Here is a 20755-nt window from a genome sequence, read left to right on the forward strand (position 1 = left end):
ACGTGCAGTCAGTTTGAGATGTGTGTGCTTTGTTTTCACATTTGGTGGCTCTAAAGTGATTGTCTGTTCAGGTAATGGTATACCAAAACATTCGAGGGAACATTGGCTCCACTTTCAAGTGAAATTGAAATATGGCTATAGTCAGTGTAGTTCCGCTTTATACTCATTTTATATATTTTGTACAGTGTTATAATACAAAAATGTTATTTCAAGCCATCTGTAAATCAGTCATTAATGACACATTTTGCCTTCAGATTTTGGTTTACCTCATCTCTTGGTTTAATTCAGGCTTTTGTTGATAAGTTTTAAACCTCCTATGTATATTCTTCTTATGTATATATAGTTAGTTGTTGTTAAGTCGCTAAGTTGTGCCTGACACTTTTGCAACCCTCCTCTGTCCATAGGATTCTCCAGGCAAGATTACTGGAGGGGATTGCCATTTATTTCTCCAGGGGATCTTCCCAACCCAAGGATCGAGCCCACATTTCCTGCATTGGCAGGCAGATTCTTTACCTTTTGAGCTACAGGGAAGACATTCTGAGCCACTCAGGAAGCCCTATATAGAGTTGGTAGCCCAGAAGTAAAGACCTAATGCCGTAACAGTTTTCTGTTCATCCTGGCAAGATATAAATCAAGAAAGAAAAACCTTAATGTGAGCAGGCAGTTCTGCTTAGGGTGATGCTTTGCCTTGGGCTAAGAAACGAAACCATTTCCCATGAGCTTGGGGTGGGGAGCAGGTTAGAAATCAGAAGGTAGGAAACTTTTTACCTCTGTTGTAATGAGACTTTCATAGAGTGAATTTATTATTACTATATTATAAAACAAAACCACCAAAAGGTTACCACTAAAATACATTCAGAAGCAAACATAAATTATTTCTGAGTTATTCCCTGTTTTGAATTATCTGACTTTGGCACTGTATCTATTTAGCATAGATGCATGCATACATGCGCACTCAGTTGTGTCCGACTGATTGTGACCTCATGGACTGTAGCCTGCCAGGCTCCTCTGTCCATGGAATTCTCCAGGCAAAAATACTGGAGTGAGTATCCATTCCCTTCTCCAGGGGATCTTCCTGACCCAAGAATTGAACCTGCATCTCTTGTGTCTTCTGCATTGGCAGGTAGATTCTTTACCAGCTGAGCCACCAGTGAAGTCTCATTTAGTGTAGATATCAAATATCAATGTGTTTATTTCATAGAGATATAAAATGAGAGTAAATACCTGTTGCTTTATCAATGACTTAAAAATTTTTTTTTTCACATTGTAGAATACTGCACGGAGCTCCTGTTATGGATGTCAGTCAAGAATATGTTTCTGTCGTTCCAACAAGACCAGGGATACTGCCTGAACTGATACCAGGAACTGGCCAGAGTGCTCACAAACCACAGTTACAACTCTTAGGAGAGGAAGTAAGAGCTTCTTTTAATATTAATTTTCTCTATCTTATAGACTCTCAAACTTTTTGGTTTCAGGACCCTTTTTTATGTTCTTAAAAATTATTGAGGACTTCAATAATTATTTATGTGGCTTGTATCTATTGAGATTTGCAATGTTGGAAGTTAAAACTGGGAAAATGCTAAAGTGTTTATTTTCTAAATGAAAAATAACACTACTAATATAGTATATGTTAATATGCTATATTTTTTATGAAAAATAATTATATTTTTTAAAACAAAGAAGTAGTGTAAAACTGGAGTTGTACTTTTTGCAAATCTCTAACGCTTGGCTTAATGGATGACAGCTGGATTCTTATGCTTGCTTCTGCATTCAATTTTGCTTAAGTTGTTTTGACTGAACTATATGAGGAAAATTCTGGCTTCGTGCAGATATGTGGTTGAAAAAGGAGAGATTATTTTAATAGCCTTTAAACATAATTATGGATATTCTTGTTTGATAATATGCTTGCTGCGTGGCACAGTTGGTAAAGAACCTGCTTGCCAATGCAGGAGACATAAGAGACGTGGGTTTGAGTTCTAGGTTGGGAAGATCCTTATGGAGAAGCCTGGTAGGCTACAGTCCATAGGGTTGCAAAGAGTCGGACATGACTGAGCGACTTCACTTTCACTTTCTGGAGGAGGAAATGGCAGCCCATTCCAGTATTCTTGCCTGGAGAATCCGATGGACAGAGGAGCCTGGTAGACTACAGTCCATGGGGTCACAAAGAGTCGGACATGACTGAAGCAACTTAACACACATACAAGAGGTGGTTTCTTGAAACTTAGTTGTGAGACTTCCACTGCTGTGGATGATGCAGCGGAAGTTCTTTTTCCTATTCTTCCTGTGAAGTACAAGTAAAAACCTGGGTGTTACAAACAGGACAGATCTGAAAGGTGGAGTGACTGAGACTCTAACTAGGAACTTTGGGATCCAAGAAATGACACGGTGGCAAGTTAGTTCCTTGAGTTTCCTTTTTTGCCTTGTATATCCTTTGATAAATTCTTTTTATAATTTCAAGTTTAAAAAAACCTGGTAACCTGGAAAGAAAATTAGGTAAAGACACAAAGAAGTCCAAACAAAGCCTACTCTTTTTAGCCAAAGAACCAGGAAAGGGGCAGCCTAGCACGACACAATTTTTAAACAATAGCTACCCTAGCCAAACATCACAGAAAAAATGGTGGCCCTGGTCCTTTCCTCACTTCTACCAGCAAAGGCCTTGTAGGAAAACTAGACTTTTACAAAGTATGTAATGTGTGTGCTCAGTTGTGTCTGACTCTTTGGGACCCCAGGGACTGTAGCCTGCCAGTCTCCTCTGTCCTTGGGATTCTCCAGGCAAGAATACTGGAGTGGGTTGCCATTCCCTTCTCCAAGGCATCTTCACAACCCAGAGATTGAACCAGCATCTCTTGGATCTCCTGCATTGGCAGACAGATTCTTTACCACTGTGCCACAGAGTACAAGAAGGCACTGTCACACCTCTGACAGGGTGGTGTTGAAGAAGGCTGTATGGGCCTGGGACTTTCGTTTTGGTAGAATGGTCATGAGGTTTCCCTTCTATGGTGTCAATTGATACCACATGGGGATCCTGGACTTGCATCCCCACCTAGTAGTAATGAGCCACTTCTGTCCCTCCCCACTGCGATGGTATCAGAGGAGGCCCAGCAGAGTGTCAGCTGGAACAGAAGGTTTAAATAAGATCCAGAATACAATTATGTAAAGTTTAAAAATTAAAAAAAAAAAAAAAAGATCCAGAATCTCATATCCGAAAGTATCTGAATTTCAATAGAAAATTGCTAATCCATCCCAAGAACTAGGAAAGTCTCAAACTGAATATAAGAAGGTAATCAATAGATGCTATCATTTAGATGACAGAGATGTTAGAATTGTCTAACAATGATTTTAAAGCCATCATCCTAAAAATGCTTCAGTGATAATTATGAACACACTTGAAAAAATTTTTTAAAAATAGGAAGATTTAGAAAGGAAATAGAAGGTCTTAGTAAAAAACATTGAAGATACTTAGTAAAGAAACTGAAGACATTTTAGAATTCAAAAAATATAATAACCAAAGTAAAATGCTTGGCAGATGGGCTCAAAAGTAGTATGGAGGAGATAGGAAGTGAAGTTGAAGATAAAATAGTAGAATTTATCCAGTCTGAGCAACCAAGAGAAATAGACTAAAGGAAAAAAAAAATTAACAGATCCTCAGAAGTATGTTAATTGTGGGACTAAAGTAAAAGATCTAACATTTGTGTTATCACAGTCCTGGAAGGAGAAGAAAAAGAAGAGGGGTGACTGAAAATGTTTAGGAAGAAATAGTGACTGGAAACTTTCCCATTTTAGTGAGACCTAAACCTGCATATTCAGGAAGCTGAGCAAACTCCAAGCAGGAAAAGTCCAAAGAAATATGAACCAAGTCACTTAATAGCCAAACTTCTGAAAACTAATGACAAAGAAAAGAATCTTGAAAGCAGCAAGAGAGAAACCATATGCTACCTACAGGAGAAAAACAGTTGGAGTGATAATGGATTTCTCATCAGAAACCATGGAAGCCAGAAGTAAGTGGCAGAACATTTTTCACATGCTGAAAGGAAAGAACGGTATGCCCTGAGTCCTATATATCCAGAGAAGATATCCTTCAAGAATGAAGGGGAATCCAGACATTTCCAGATGACAGGAAAGTAAGAGAATTTGTCACCCAACAGACTTACCCTGAAAGAAAGCCTGGAGGATGTTCTTAAATGATGAAAGATGAAATCTTGGAATATCTAGAAGGAACAAAAACAAGTAAAGCAAAAATGTGAGTAAATGCAATAAAGAATTTTCCTCCTCGTTTTGAGTTTTCTAAATGATGTCTGTCGGTTGAAGCAAAAATTACCGTACCATTAAATGTATACAGAGAAAATGTTTAAGACAACTGTATTATAAATGAAGGAAGGAGACATAAAAGAAGGTAGGTTTACACACCCTTGAACTGGTAAAGTGCAGACATCAGTAGACTTTGATAAGTTATGTTTATATAATGTAACACCTAGAGCAAGACTAAAAATCTATGAGGCATATTCATAAACACCACAGATAAATAAAAGTGGAATTCTAAAATATGTCCATGTAAAAGGGGAGCAGGGAAAAGAAAACAGAGAAACAAGAGAAGCCAGAGAGAACAAGCAGAAAACAAAAAATGAAATGACAGATGAAATCCCTAACTTAAATATAAATTAAGTGGCAGGGAATGCAGAGTGGATTAAAAGAAATGACCCCACTATTTACTATCTGCAAGTAACTGACTTCATATATAATAATTTAGAGAGGCTGCAAGTAAAAGAATAAAACAGATAAGTCATACAAACATTAATCAAAGAGAAGTAGGAGTGACTATGTTAATATCAGATAAAGTAGACCTCTCAGCAAAGACAGTTGCTAGAGACAGAGAAGGGGATTACATTATGACAAAAATGTCAACCTGCCAAGAAGACATAGTAGTCTTAAAAAGCATGTGCACAAAATAGCAGAATTGTAAAACATGTAAAGCAAAAGCTGGTGAACTGAAAGGAGAAATAGGCAATTCCACAATTACAATTGGAGACTTCAATGCTCCTCTCTAAATAGTTGGTGGAACACTAGAAAATCAGCAGGGATACAGAAAAATCAATGACTCTCAACTAACAGGATCTAATTGAAATGTACAGAACACTACACCAAATCAGAGCAGAATACTTATTCTTTTTGAGTTCCTGCAGAAGATATACCAAGATAGATCCATAATGAAATCAAACTAGATATCAATAGCATAGATAACAGAAAAATCTCCAAACTGTTGGAGTCTAAACAATACAGGTATAATTAATTCATGGGTTAAAGAGGGCGTCTCAAGGGATTTAAAAAGTACTTGGAAAACCAATTAAAATGAAAATATAACGTATCATAATTTGTGGAACAGAGATAATGCCAAGAGGGAAAATTTAACACTAAATGCTTAAAGACAGGCTGAATGGATACAAAAACAAGACCCCTACATATGTTGTCTACAAGAGACCCACCTCAAAACAGGGGACACATACAGACTGAAAGTGAAGGGCTGGAAAAAGATTTTCCATGCAAATAGGGACCAAAAGAAAGCAGGAGTAGCAATACTCATATCAGATAAAATAGACTTTAAAACAAAGGCTGTGAAAAGAGACAAAGAAGGTCACTACATAATGATCAAAGGATCAATACAAGAAGACGATATAACAATTATAAATATATATGCACCCAACACGGGAGCACCGCAGTATGTAAGACAAATGCTAACAAGTATGAAAGGAGAAATTAACAATAACACAATAATAGTGGGAGACTTTAATACCCCACTCACACCTATGGATAGATCAACTAAACAGAAAATTAACAAGGAAACACAAACTTTAAACGATACAATAGACCACTTAGACCTAATTGATATCTATAGGACATTTCATCCCAAAACAATGAATTTCACCTTTTTCTCAAGTGCACATGGAACCTTCTCCAGGATAGATCACATCCTGGGCCATAAAGCTAGCCTTGGTAAATTCCAAAAAATAGAAATCATTCCAAGCATCTTTTCTGACCACAATGCAGTAAGATTAGATCTCAATTACAGGAGAAAAACTATTAAAAATTCCAACATATGGAGGCTGAACAACATGCTGCTGAATAACCAACAAATCACAGAAGAAATCAAAAAAGAAATCAAAATTTGCATAGAAACGAATGAAAATGAAAACACAACAACCCAAAACCTGTGGGACACGGTAAAAGCAGTCCTAAGGGGAAAGTTCATAGCAATACAGGCATACCTCAAGAAACAAGAAAAAAGTCAAATAAATAACCTAACTCTACACCTAAAGCAACTAGAAAAGGAAGAAATGAAGAACCCCAGGGTTAGTAGAAGGAAAGAAATCTTAAAACTTAGAGCAGAAATAAATACAAAAGAAACAAAAGAGATCATAGCAAAAATCAACAAAGCCAAAAGCTGGTTTTTTGAAAGGATAAATAAAATTGACAAACCATTAGCCAGACTCATCAAGAAACAAAGGGAGAAAAATCAAATCAATAAAATTAGAAATGAAAATGGAGAGATCACAACAGACAACACAGAAATACAAAGGATCATAAGAGGCTACTATCAACAATTATATGCCAGTAAAAGGGACAACGTGGAAGAAATGGACAAATTCTTAGAAAAGTACAACTTTCCAAAACTCGACCAGGAAGAAATAGAAAATCTTAACAGACCCATCACAAGCACGGAAATTGAAACTGTAATCAAAAATCTTCCAGCAAACAAAAGCCCAGGTCCAGACGGCTTCACAGCTGAATTCTACCAAAAATTTAGAGAAGAGCTAACACCTATCCTGCTCAAACTCTTCCAGAAAATTGCAGAGGAAGGTAAGCTTCCAAACTTATTCTATGAGGCCACCATCACCCTAATACCAAAACCTGACAAAGATCCCACAAAAAAAGAAAACTACAGGCCAATATCACTGATGAACATAGATGCAAAAATCCTTAACAAAATTCTAGCAATCAGAATCCAACAACACATTAAAAAGATCATACACCATGACCAAGTGGGCTTTATCCCAGGGATGCAAGGATTCTTCAATATCCACAAATCAATCAATGTAATACACCACATTAACAAATTGAAAAATAAAAACCATATGATTATCTCAATAGATGCAGAGAAAGCCTTTGACAAAATTCAACATCCATTTATGATCAAAACTCTCCAGAAAGCAGGAATAGAAGGAACATACCTCAACATAATCAAAGCTATATATGACAAACCCGCAGCAAACATTATCCTCAATGGTGAAAAATTGAAAGCATTTCCTCTAAAGTCAGGAACAAGACAAGGGTGCCCACTTTCACCATTACTATTCAACATAGTTTTGGAAGTTTTGGCCACAGCAATCAGAGCAGAAAAAGAAATAAAAGGAATCCAAATTGGAAAAGAAGAAGTAAAGCTCTCACTATTTGCAGATGACATGATCCTCTACATAGAAAACCCTAAAGACTCCACCAGAAAACTACTAGAACTAATCAATGACTATAGTAAAGTTGCAGGATATAAAATCAACACCCAGAAATCCCTTGCATTCCTATACACTAATAATGAGAAAACAGAAAGAGAAATTAAGGAAACAATTCCATTCACCATTGCAACGGAAAGAATAAAATACTTAGGAATATATCTACCTAAAGAAACTAAAGACCTATATATAGAAAACTATAAAACCCTGGTGAAAGAAATCAAAGAGGACACTAACAGATGGAGAAATATACCATGTTCATGGATTGGAAGAATCAATATAGTGAAAATGAGTATACTACCCAAAGCAATCTATAGATTCAATGCAATCCCTGTCAAGCTACCAACAGTATTCTTCACAGAGCTAGAACAAATAATTTCACAATTTGTATGGAAATACAAAAAACCTCGAATAGCCAAAGCGATCTTGAGAAAGAAGAATGGAACTGGAGGAATCAACCTACCTGACTTCAGGCTCTACTACAAAGCCACAGTTATCAAGACAGTATGGTACTGGCACAAAGACAGAAATATAGATCAATGGAACAAAATAGAAAGCCCAGAGATAAATCCACACACATATGGACACCTTATCTTTGACAAAGGAGGCAAGAATATACAATGGATTAAAGACAATCTCTTTAACAAGTGGTGCTGGGAAATCTGGTCAACCACTTGTAAAAGAATGAAACTAGAACACTTTCTAACACCATACACAAAAATAAACTCAAAATGGATTAAAGATCTAAACGTAAGACCAGAAACTATAAAACTCCTAGAGGAGAACATAGGCAAAACACTCTCTGACATACATCACAGCAGGATCCTCTATGGCCCACCTCCCAGAATATTGGAAATAAAAGCAAAAATAAACAAATGGGACCTAATTAACCTTAAAAGCTTCTGCACATCAAAGGAAACTATTAGCAAGGTGAAAAGACAGCCTTCAGAATGGGAGAAGATAATAGCAAATGAAGCAACTGACAAACAACTAATCTCGAGAATATACAAGCAACTCCTACAGCTCAACTCCAGAAAAATAAATGACCCAATTAAAAAATGGGCCAAAGAACTAAATAGACATTTCTCCAAAGAAGACATCCAGATGGCTAACAAACACATGAAAAGATGCTCAACATCACTCATTATCAGAGAAATGCAAATCAAAACCACTATGAGGTACCATTTCACACCAGTCAGAATGGCTGCGATCCAAAAGTCTACAAGCAATAAATGCTGGAGACGGTGTGGACAAAAGGGAACCCTCTTCCACTGTTGGTGGGAATGCAAACTAGTACAGCCACTATGGAGAACAGTGTGGAGATTCCTTAAAAAACTGGAAATAGAACTGCCTTATGATCCAGCAATCCCACTGCTGGGCATACACACTGAGGAAACCAGAAGGGAAAGAGACATGTGTGCCCCAATGTTCATCACAGCACTGTTTATAATAGCCAGGACATGGAAGCAACCTAGATGTCCATCAGCAGATGAATGGATAAGAAAGCCATGGTACATATACACAATGGAGTATTACTCAGCCATTAAAAAGAATACATTTGAATCAGTTCTAATGAGGTGGATGAAACTGGAGCCTATTATACAGAGTGAAGTAAGCCAGAAAGAAAAACACCAATACAGTATACTAATGCATATATATGGAATTTAGAAAGATGGTAACAATAACCCTGTGTACGAGACAGCACAAGAGACACTGATGTATAGAACAGTCTTATGGACTCTGTGGGAGAGGGAGAGGGTGGGAAGATTTGGGAGAATGGCATTGAAACATGTAAAATATCATGTATGAATCGAGTTGCCAGTCCAGGTTCGATGCACGATACTGGATGCTTGGGGCTGGTGCACTGGGACGACCCAGAAGGGATGGTATGGGGAGGGAGGAGGGAGGAGGGTTCAGGATGGGGAACACATGTATACCTGTGGCGGATTCATTTTGATATTTGGCAAAACTAATACAATTATGTAAAATTTAAAAATAAAATAAAATTAAAAAAATAATAAAATAGTTTAAAAAAATATTACAAATACAAAAAAAAAAAAATGAGAAGTCTCAAATCAATAATTTAAGCAAGAACCTAGAAAAAGAAGAGCCAAATAAACCGAAAGCAAGCAGTGGAAAAGAATAAGGAAGAGCAGAAATCACTGAAGTTGAAAACATGAAAACAATAGAGAAAAATCACTGAGACAAAATAGTTCTTACAAAAAATTGACCTCTACAAAACTGACACTAAACAGAAAAGACACAAATTACTAATATTAGAAATGAAATAGATATCACTGCAGACCCTACAGACATCAAAAGACTAGTAAGGCAATACTATAGCAAATCCAGTTGTTAATATAAGCAATTTATATAAGCAATTCCAGTATTCTTGCCTCAAGAACCCCATGAACAGTATAAACAACTCTACACACATAAATCTGACAACTTAGACAAAATAGAGCAGTTCCTCAAAAAACACAAACTACCACAACTCACTCAATATGAAATATTAATAGATAATTTGAATAGCTCTATAATGTTAAGTAATAGCTCAACTGGAATTCCATCACCTCCACTAGCTTTGTTCGTAGTGATGCTTTTTAAGGCCCACTTGACTTCACATTCCAGGATGTCTGGCTCTAGGTGAGTGATCACACCATTGTGATTATCTGGGTCGTGAAGATCTTTTTTGTGCAGTTCTTCTGTGTATTCTTGCCACCTCTTCTTAATATCTTCTGCTTCTGTTAGGTCCATACCATTTCTGTCCTTTATCGAGCCCATCTTTGCATGAAATGTTCCTTTGGTATCTCTGATTTTCTTGAAGAGATCCCTAGTCTTTCCCATTCTGTTGTTTTCCTCTGTTTCTTTGCATTGATCCCTAAGAAGAAGGCTTTCTTATCTCTTCTTGCTATTCTTTGGAACTCTGCATTCAGATGTTTATATCTTTCCTTTTCTCCTTTGCTTTTCGCTTCTCTTCTTTTCACAGCTATTTGTAAGGCCTCCCCAGACATCCATTTTGCTTTTTTGCATTTCCTTTCCGTGGGAATGGTCTCTATCCCTCTCTCTTGTACAATGTCACGAACCTCATTCCATAGTTCATTAGGCACTCTATCAGATCTAGGCCCTTAAATCTATTTCTCACTTCCACTGTATAATCATAAGGGATTTGATTTAGGTCATACCTGAACGATCTAGTGGTTTTCCCTACTTTCTTCAATTTAAGTCTGTTTTTCCTGTGGTCATGTATGGATGTGAGAGTTGGACTGTGAAGAAGGCTGAACACCGAAGAATTGATGCTTTTGAACTGTGGTGTTGGAGAAGACTCTTGAGAGTCCCTTGGACTGCAAGGAGATCCAACCAGTCCATTCTGAAGGAGATCAGCCCTGGGATTTCTTTGGAGGGAATGATGCTGAAGCTGAAACTCCAGTACTTTGGCCACCTCATGCGAAGAGTTGACTCACTGGAAAAGACTCTGATGCTGGGAGGGATTGGGGGCAGGAGGAGAAGGGGACGACAGAGGATGAGATGGCTGGATGGCATCACTGACTCGATGGACGTGAGTCTGAGTGAACTCAGGGAGTTGGTGATGGACAGGGAGGCCTGGCGTGCTGTGATTCATGGGGTCGCAAAGAGTCGGACACGACTGAGCGACTGATCTGATCTGATAATGTTAAGGAAAGGCCTACAAAACTCCCTTCTCAGACCCCTGAAATAGTTTGACAGTTAAAAAATCAAAATAAACATGCAACCATCAATACTATTAAGCATGTTGCAGAATGAATACATAAACTATAAGGATAAATCTTCAGAGAAATATGCTGGAAAAAACCAATTCCAAAACATTACATACTGGATGATATTCTTATATAACGTTCAGGAAATGACAAAATTACAGAAATGCAGAACAGATTCGGGTTTTCCAGGGTTTCAGGATGGGGGGGTGGGAATGAGTGGAGTGTGTTTATAAAAGACAACATGAGATCACTCATGGTGATGAAAATGTTCTATATCTTAACTATATCAATGTGAATATTTTATTTGTGATTGTGTACCACAGTTTTGCAAGATGTTACCTTTGAGGTAAACTGGGTAAAAGATAGTCTCTGTATTATTTCTTAAAACTGCATGTGAATTTATAATTAGCTTAAAAATTTAATAAAAATGGTTGTTGGACCAGTGCTAAAAAATTAAACTTAGTTAAAAAGAATGTGTATTAAATGATCATTTGTACAGCTAAAAATGTTTGTTGCATTTGAAATCTGAAACCATTGGGTCTTTAGTATGAACGTGGTTATTACATTGGGTTGTAATATACTTAGTAACCTTAGGGGCTGTGCAGGTGCTGTTAAGCTAATTAACCTAGCTTGCTTTATAGTTGTGTGTGTGTATGTATGTTAGTCACTAAGTCGTGTCTGACTCTTTGCGACCCCATTGACTGTAGCCCACCGGGCTCCTGTGTCCATGGAATTCTCCAGATTAGCATATTGAAGTGGGTTGCCATTCCTGTCTCCAGGAGATCTTCCCAACCCGGGGACTGAACCTGGGTCTCCTAAACTGTAGGCAGATTATTTATGGTCTGAGCTACCAGGGAAGCCCTGCTCCATAATGACTAAATTATAGTTAGTAATTCAGTTTGCTGTGCAATCAAGTTTTAACAGCCACCAATCTGGCTGCTTCTGTTTTCCTGATTTTCTCTTAGAAAGTTCTGAGGATTGTTGGGGAAACCGGTATACCATGATGAGTGTTTCTTTGCTAGTTTAATTTGACAAATCTCTCCTGAAAGTGCATAGGTGCTTTTCCTTGAGAACAAAATAGTGCTGTTTAGTGATAGATTTTTCTGTCTTCACATTTAGAGGCTTGTATATTACTTTCTTCTAGGGAAATAATTTTATTCTAGATGCTCAAGCTGCTGAAAGTCTATCTACTACAAGGAAAGGTTTACCACATTGTATGTGACATATCATTTGAATATCTGAAATCTTAATTTCTAGGTGATCTTTGGAAGAAGAATTTTCAACTGATTTTGGAAGAGTTTTTTCATCTTTTATCAAGGAATTCCTGGCTCTAGGTCTATGCAGCATAAAGGGATGCAGTGTGTCCACCAAAACAGAGGATGAGTGAGATGGAAACAATTTTGAATTTCTATGGTAGACAAATGAACATAGCATCTGAAAAAATCTACCTTTCTCTAAATAAATACTCTGTTGGTAGAGAAGAAATGTGATCTAGTTGAGAAATAAAAGTGGTGAAGACTCAGTATCAGCTTATAATTGTGAATCTTTATTTACTGTGTTTGGGTCTTTGGATATTACTCTAAAAGTCTGTATAACAGCCATGCTCCAGGAGATGGTGGCTGTTAAGGTTTCGTGCTGCTGCTGCTGAGTCGCTTCAGACGTGTCTGACTCTGTGCAACCCTATGGACTGCAGCCTAGCAAGCTTCTCTGTCCACGGGGTTCTCTAGGCAAGAGTACTAGAGTGGGTTGCCATATCCTCCTCCAGGGGATCTTCCTGACCCATTGCAGGCAGAGTCTTCACTGCTGAGCCACCAGGGAATTGTGTTAAGATTTCATGAGTGTGTGCGTGCTTAGTCACTCAGTTGTGTCCAGTTCTTTGTGATGCCACGGACTGTAGCTTGCCAGTCTCCTCTGTCCATGGAATTCTCCAGGCAAGAATACTGGAGTGGGTAACCATTCCCTTTTCCAGGGCATTTTCCTGACCCAGGGATTGGACTGTGGTCTCCTGTATTGCAGGCAAATTCTTTACCACCTGAGCTACCAGAGAGGCCACAAATCTTGTTGGGGAAAATGTTTGGTCCAATTAAGTATTGCTCAGAGTTAGTGAAAGTTAAGGAAAACATAATTACCAGGAATACCATGGACTCAAACAGCTATAATTAAAAAAACTCACAATTCTTCAAATCTTGTCATGAATGCCTGATTAATTTTTTCACTTCCAACTATTTAAACATTTTTTCTTTTATTGTCTGTTTTATTATTAATATTTTTTGATAGTAGACTCTATTTTTTAGAATAGTTTTAGACTTCCAGAAAAATTACAAAGACAATATGGAAATTTCCCACTCTGTTCCCCCTATTATTATATTAATACAATAATGATGGGTAAATAGTGGTCCCCAAAAGATATGTGCTCAGTTGCTCAGTTGTGTCTGACTCTCTGTGACACCATAGACCATAGCCCACCAGGCTTCTCTGTCCATGGAATTCTCCAGGCAAGAATACTGGAATGGGTTGCCATTTCCCTCTCCATACCCAAAAGATATATCCAGATCCTAACCCATGAATGTGACCTTACTTGGAAATAGAGTCTTTGAGGATGTAATTAAGAATCTTGGAATGAGATTATCTTGGATTTAGGGTAAGCTCTACATATCTAAATTCAATATGACTGTCCTTATAAGAGGAGAAAACCCTGTGAACACATAGACACACAGGGAAGAACACCATGAGCTGATAGAAGCAAATTGGAGCAATGCCGCTGCAAGCCAAGGAATGCCAGGGGTGGCTGGCAACCACTAGAAGCTAGGAAGGGGCAAGGCAGAATTCTCTATAGCATTCAGAGAGAACATGACTCTCCCAACATTTTGATTTTGGGCTTCTTGTTTCCAGAACTCAGAGAATTAATTTCTGTTGTTTTAAGCCATCCACTGGTAATTTGCTACAGTAGCCCTAGAAAACTACCACTACATCTGACAGCTGTATGATGCATTTGTTCAAACCAATGAACCAATATTTATACTTTATAATTAATTAAGATCCATGCTTCATTTGGATTTCCTTAGTTTAAGGTAATGTCCTTTTTCTGTTCCAGGATAGAAGTGGATACCGTATTTCATGTAGTTGCCATGTCTCCTTAGGCTTCTCTCAGCTGTGATAGTTTCTGGGACTTCCTTGTTTTGATGACCTTGACAGTTTGGGGGAGTACTGTCAGATATTTTGTAGACTATTCCCCAAATATCTATTATTTTATTTGGCTGCCTCTGGTCTCAGTGATATCGTATGGACTTAGTTGCTCTGTGGCATGTGGGATCTTAGTTCCTCAGCCAGCATCCCCTGCATTGCAAGGTGATTCTTAACCACTGGACCACTAGCAAAGTCTCACATGATGTTCTTTTTGATTTGATTGTGTGTTACGTGATTTTGGGAGGAAGACCACTGAGGTGCCATTTTCATCCTATCATATCCAGAGTACATATTACCAATGTGACTTACCATTGTTGATGTTGACCTTAATTGTCCGGCTGAGGCAGTGTCTGCCAGAATGCTTCACTGTGAAGTTTTTCTTTTTTGCTCCCTTTCCATACTGTAGTCTGGAAAGAAGTTGCTATATATAGCCCACACTTAAGAAATGAAGAGCCATGCTCCATCTCCTTGAGGGCAGATTATCTATAAAAACTAATTTGAATTCACCCGGACAGGATATCTCTTCTTCCCATTTATTTATTCAATCACTTGCTTATATCAGTAAGACTCATAGATGCTTATACTTTGAGTTGTGGTCAGTCGCTTAGGTCGTGTCTGACCCTTTGTAAACCTATGGATTGTAGCCCACCAGGCTCCTCTGTTCATGGGATTCACCAGGCAAGAATGGCTGGAGTTGGGTTATCATGCCATTCTGCAGGGGATCTTCTCCACTCAAGGACTGAACCAGTGTCTCCTAAGTCTCCTCCATTGCAGGCAAATTCTTTACTGCTGAGCCACCTGGGAAGCCCAACTTATACTCTAATACTATTTATTATTATTTTGCTAAGACTGTTTGAGCTTTGGTCATTGAGAGCTCCTTCAGTTGTCTCCTATGTCCCTTTGACAGACCCTATCACTGTGGAATTTTTTTTAACATTTAATTACTGGCAGTGCAGATGTTCCAGGCTCATCTTTTTATTTCCTGTGCCAGGCCACAGAATCAGCCATTTCTACAGGAAGTCTCAGTTCCCTTAATTGGAGAATGTAATTAGAAACTAAGATCTGGCCTTTGGATGTGCTTATTGCCACCAGGTCTCTGTTGCTTCTAGGCCTTCTCAGCTCACACAAATATATGTCTGTATTCTAACTCCTTCCTATAAATACACATTTTAATATACATAATAAATTTAATAAACGCACATAGTGTGATATTTCTATATGTAACCATCTTTGTCTAACTTAAGCTATTCATGAGTTCATACTGATGTCTCCACCTCTAATTCACGACCACATGGATCGTTCTAACCTCGTCCCCTGCTTAATCTTTAAACTCCCAATAGTTAGTGACAAACCTGGTTGCCCCCACACTCCATCCATTTACCTAATTATTCAATTCCAGTATAGAAATTTCAGAATTATTTACCCATATTCTTGTGGAAAATAACCTTATCAACTACAGTGTAGCACTATGTACAGTTTATTTTGCCTGTAGTGTTATATATACTTTACTCATTTCCAAAGTTACTAAGGTCAGCAATTTTTTTATTCCCCCTTTCATCAAGATTGTTTCATATATTTATAATAGAATTAGATTGTTTTGTTATATTCCACATTTCATTGTGGGATTCCTCTTGACCTCCCAAATAATTTTTAAAAAATTTCAACTTTTATTTGGAAAAAGTTAAAAGAAACAAATACAGAAACCAAACTAACGAACACATGACTACATGTGTGTTTGTAATTAACATTTTGTCATACTTGTTTCAGTTTTTTTAAAAGACATTTAAAGAACAGATTAAGTCCTCTTGTACTTCTTAATTCCATTTCTCTTCCTTTTTACTCAAGGACAGTTACTGTTACAATTGTGTTTTTTTCCCCACTCCATGATTTTTTACTTTACTAGGTGTACTTGTGACCCTAAACAGTAAATCCTGTAGTTCTGTGTGTTCTAGGAACATTTATATAAATGACGTGACTTTGTAGCTATCTTTCTAAATCATGCTTATTTTACTGTTAAATAGTATGCTACTAAGATCCATCTCGAAGGCAGTGGCACCCCACTCCAGTACTCTTGCTTGGAAAATCCCATGGACGGAGGAGCCTGGTGGGCTGCAGTCCATGGTGTCGCTAAGAGTCGGACACGACTGAGCGACTTCACTTTCACTTTTCACTTTCATGCATTGGAGAAGGACATGGCAACCCACTCCAGTGTTCTTGCCTGGAGAATCCCAGGGACGGGGGAGCCAGATGGGCTGCCATCTACGGGGTCGCACAGAGTCGGACACGACTGAAGTGACTTAGCAGCAAGATTCATCTATGGTTGATAATGTTTGTGCTGGAATGTCTTTACAGTGTTTAGTTAAATGAATATACTACATTTTATTCATCTATTTATTAATTGACATTTAGATTGGGCTATGATTTTGCTATGGGAGCCTGGTGGGCTTCCGTCTATGGGGTCGCACAGAGTCGGACACGACTGAAGCGACTTAGCAGCAGCAGCAGCAGCATGCTGTATCAACATCCTTGTACATATCTCCTCATGCGTATGTGAAAGAATTTCCTTAGACCATATAGCTAGAAGTGAAATTGTTGGATCGTGTGGCATGTACATTTTTCTATTTTGCTAGAAATGACCAGTTTGCCTCTAGTGTGATTTTACTAGTTTCCCACATCCTCGGCATCACTTGAAACTGCTGACTTTTTATTTTTGCTAATCTTATCAGATCAGCATGATCAATTGTCTTTCCCAGATTTTCAGAGACTGTGGAACCAATCACCTCATTTTCTCAGGAACTAGAACTAATTTTGATAGAAGCTTGAGTGTTTATCCTAGGGGCTGTTTATTAGTTTCTAATAGCCTTTTTATGTTATTTTCAAAGGTGTCTGCTTATCCAGGAGTTACAAAGTTGTTTTGGAATCTAACTTCACCCAAATTCTCTGTTCCAGTATCTGTCATGAAGGAAACCGTATATCCAAAATATGAGGTAAAATGCAGAATGACTTTTCTCTATTGTTGTTTACTAATTAAACTGTATAATTAATTATGATACTAAGTTTTACTGGAAGTTATTATGTAAATTGTCAGTAAAGACTGCAATAACTGAATGATTGGATGGCACTATAGAAAGTATGTATATAATAAATTATTATATATATATTATATGTGTGTACATATATACACATATACTTATAAGCTTATAACTATGTGTACACTTATACATGTACACTTATAGGTATATTTCTAAGAAAATGGTTGGACTTATCCATGTTACTTTAGCTAGTCAAGAAAAATATTCTCCTTTCTTTCTGAAAGAATTATTTGACTGACCAGGTATAAAGCATCTTGGGCTGTTTAGAAGATCTTTATGATATGCTTATTTGCTTTTAAAAGTGAATTTTTAGTTATTGTTTAAAAAAGTTTAAAACTACCTAATACAATTATTAATCTGTTTTCTTCTTCCCTTAAGGTATTTAACATTTTATGTTACACTGCTTATTTTAAAGGGCTTCCCTGGTGGCTCAGATGGTAAAGAATCTGCCTGCAATGCAGGATACCCGGGTTCAGTCCCTGGGTTGGGAATATCCCCTGGAGAAGCAAATGGAAACCCACTGCAGTATTCCTGCCTGGAGAATTCCATAGACAGAGGAGCCTGGTGGGCTACAGTCCATGGAGTCTCAAAGTAGAAAAATCAAGAGAGGAAAACCAAAATAGTCTATTATTTTTATCCCTCAAGACAATTACTGTCTACTTTTTGGTCCACTTTCTTTCATTGTTAAAAGTTCGTTCTTCCTCTTCCTTTTTGTCTCCTTTCCCCCTTTTCTTCTTCCTATTTATATTTTCCTCTTAAAATAATTCTGTGATGAACATCATTGTGCATAAAGTTTTAATGGTATTTAGAATTATTTTATTTGCGTAGGATCCTAGATAGATTACTAATAACACATATATGGAAAAGAATAAGACAAAAAAGTTAATCATAGGGAAAGAACAACCAGGGTAATAGCATAAGTCAGACATAAAGAAATTCTGTCCATATATGCCTTTGCTTGAAATGGGGTCATCACCATCAGTGTTGATATTGAAACATCTTTACATTCCTTGCATTACTTGATTATATTATTCTTAAATATTATATTGAATTCTGTTAGGCAATATTTTATTAAAATATATACTAATGAGTGAAATATATACTAAAGAGTGAAATATATATGTAGTGTATTTTTTGTTGGACTCTTATCAAGGTTATTCTTGCTTTATAAAGTTAATTGGTTAGCATTTCATTTTTTCAATATTCTGGAATTGAAAGAACATAGGAATAATCTTGAAATTGTGGAAGAATCCACTGTCTAGGAACATTTGAGCTATTTGGGAAGGTAACTTTTAACAATTAGAACCTTTTATTTTCTAATTCTTGGGTTACTCATGCTTAATATTTTTTCTCAAGTCAATTGGTAACATATATTCTTACAAAAATCCATCTACTCAGTTGAAATTTATGTTTATATGCAGAGTTTGTATACAGTCTCTCTTTAGTTTTAATCTCTATTTCTAAAGTTGGATTATTTTCTTTATCATTTCTAATGATATTTGGGGAATTTTCTTTTTCCCCTAGAATAAATTTTCTAGAAGTTAATTTAGTATTTTTTTCAGGGGTCTTTTTTTCATTTATTTTCAAGTATAGATGCTTTATTTTCTACTCATCAAATTGCTCTACTCACACTAGTGTAAAACCATCCATTTAATTTTTTTTTAGCAAGGTTTTTGTTGTATGATTATGGGCTTCTCTGGTGGCTCAAAGGTAAAGAAAGACTCTGCCTGACAGTGCAGGAGACATGTGTATGATCCCTGACTAGGGAAGATTCCCTGGAGAAAGAAATGGCAACCCACTCCAGTATCCTTGCCTGGAAAATCCCATGAACTGAGGAGCCTGGTGGGCTACAGTCCATGGTGTCAGACATGACAGCGACTAAGCAACAATATCTGAATCACTGTGCTATACATTTGAAACTAACACAACATTGTAGATCTACACTTCAATTTAAGATAAAAATCTCTCTTCCCCTTTCACAGTTGTTGGATCATGGTCTGAAGGCAACCTCTGCCTACTGCTCTTTCTCTCTTTATCCTCCATTGGTAGCATCTGCTTCTAACTGAACTGATACAATAGAGGAATCTGTGATATTAGTATAGTGTTATCTAAACTGTGTGTTTATAAAGCATGGACACATATTTTTTTGTCTTTGTGTAGATAAAAGTGTGAATATAGGGAATTGAGAGAAGGCAGAATTGCCTGAACAGAAGTAAAAATTGCAGCAATTTTAAGAAGTTTGGTTAGAACTGTTGAAAATGGAGTAACACATTACAAAGCTAGTTCAAAAATAAATTGCTCTTGGTGATTGTTCAAATCCAGTGACCAGAAGGACAAAGATCCAACAGGACTTTCTGGTACAGAAAGAGGGCCCAGGACACTTTCCATTCACTAGAACTGGAATCAGACCTTTGTTCAAAGACTATTGATTCCTTTGAATGGGAAATTCATTTAGATACAAAGATCTGTGTGCCTCATTTTTTAAAAGCAAATTTTACCTATTTACATATATTATGGTTATTGGTATTTTTTGTTTTATCCTGCCATTTGATTTTTGTTTTTTATAGATGCTGCCTTTTTTTTTTTTTTAATTTGGACAAACTAAGCAATTTACTCAATCGTTCTAAAAAACAGATCAGTCGCTCCATTGTGTCCAACTCTTTGCGACCCCATGAATCGCAGCACGCCAGGCCTACCTGTCCATCACCAACTCCCGATACTTCCATTATAAAATGAAGAATTTACAAAGTCTTAACAGTTAGCAGTATCCCAGAGATCAAAATGAAACTTAATTGTACAATGACAAATTTAGTACTGTTTACGTAGCAAATTTGCCAAAATGTTGCAGTCCCCTTCTTTGTCTGCAAATTCATAAGCTAGATATTGCCTTTTGTTTGTTTTATATTCTCTTTTTATTTCTTTTCTTAAATTTGTCTTTTTTTGTTATTCCTTTTAAAAAAATTTCAGTGGTCTGAGTATAATATATTCTGATTTTATTTTTATTTTAACTATTTGGATAAATTATATTTTATCATTCCTGTTTTGGAAGTTATATACAATGTTTCTTATTCCTATGGTGGTCTCCCTAGAACATACATGTTTAACTTATCAATATCTAATATTAATCAATACCTTTATATTCTTCAAGGAAAATGCAATTATTTGAAAACTTGTTATTCCATTTACTCTTTCTTGATTTAATGTGCTCTTACTTTGATACATTTTTAGATCCTTATCTTTT

At 36.9% G+C, this 20755-nt stretch overlaps 1 protein-coding gene across 1 annotated transcript in view; it reads left to right on the plus strand.

Annotated features, from left to right (window-relative positions):
- The window catches only part of TTC6 (tetratricopeptide repeat domain 6), a 193727-nt gene that overhangs the window by 85609 nt on the left and 87363 nt on the right, over window positions 1-20755 (plus strand). The window contains exons 6-7 of the mRNA XM_055556203.1: window positions 1271-1412; window positions 17305-17409. Of these exons, the coding sequence (XP_055412178.1) occupies window positions 1271-1412; window positions 17305-17409 (247 nt within the window). The remainder of the gene's footprint in view (window positions 1-1270; window positions 1413-17304; window positions 17410-20755) is intronic.

The sequence above is a fragment of the Bubalus kerabau genome, chromosome 19 (genome assembly GCF_029407905.1).
Source record: "Bubalus kerabau isolate K-KA32 ecotype Philippines breed swamp buffalo chromosome 19, PCC_UOA_SB_1v2, whole genome shotgun sequence".
Classification (NCBI taxonomy): Eukaryota; Metazoa; Chordata; class Mammalia; order Artiodactyla; family Bovidae; genus Bubalus; species Bubalus kerabau.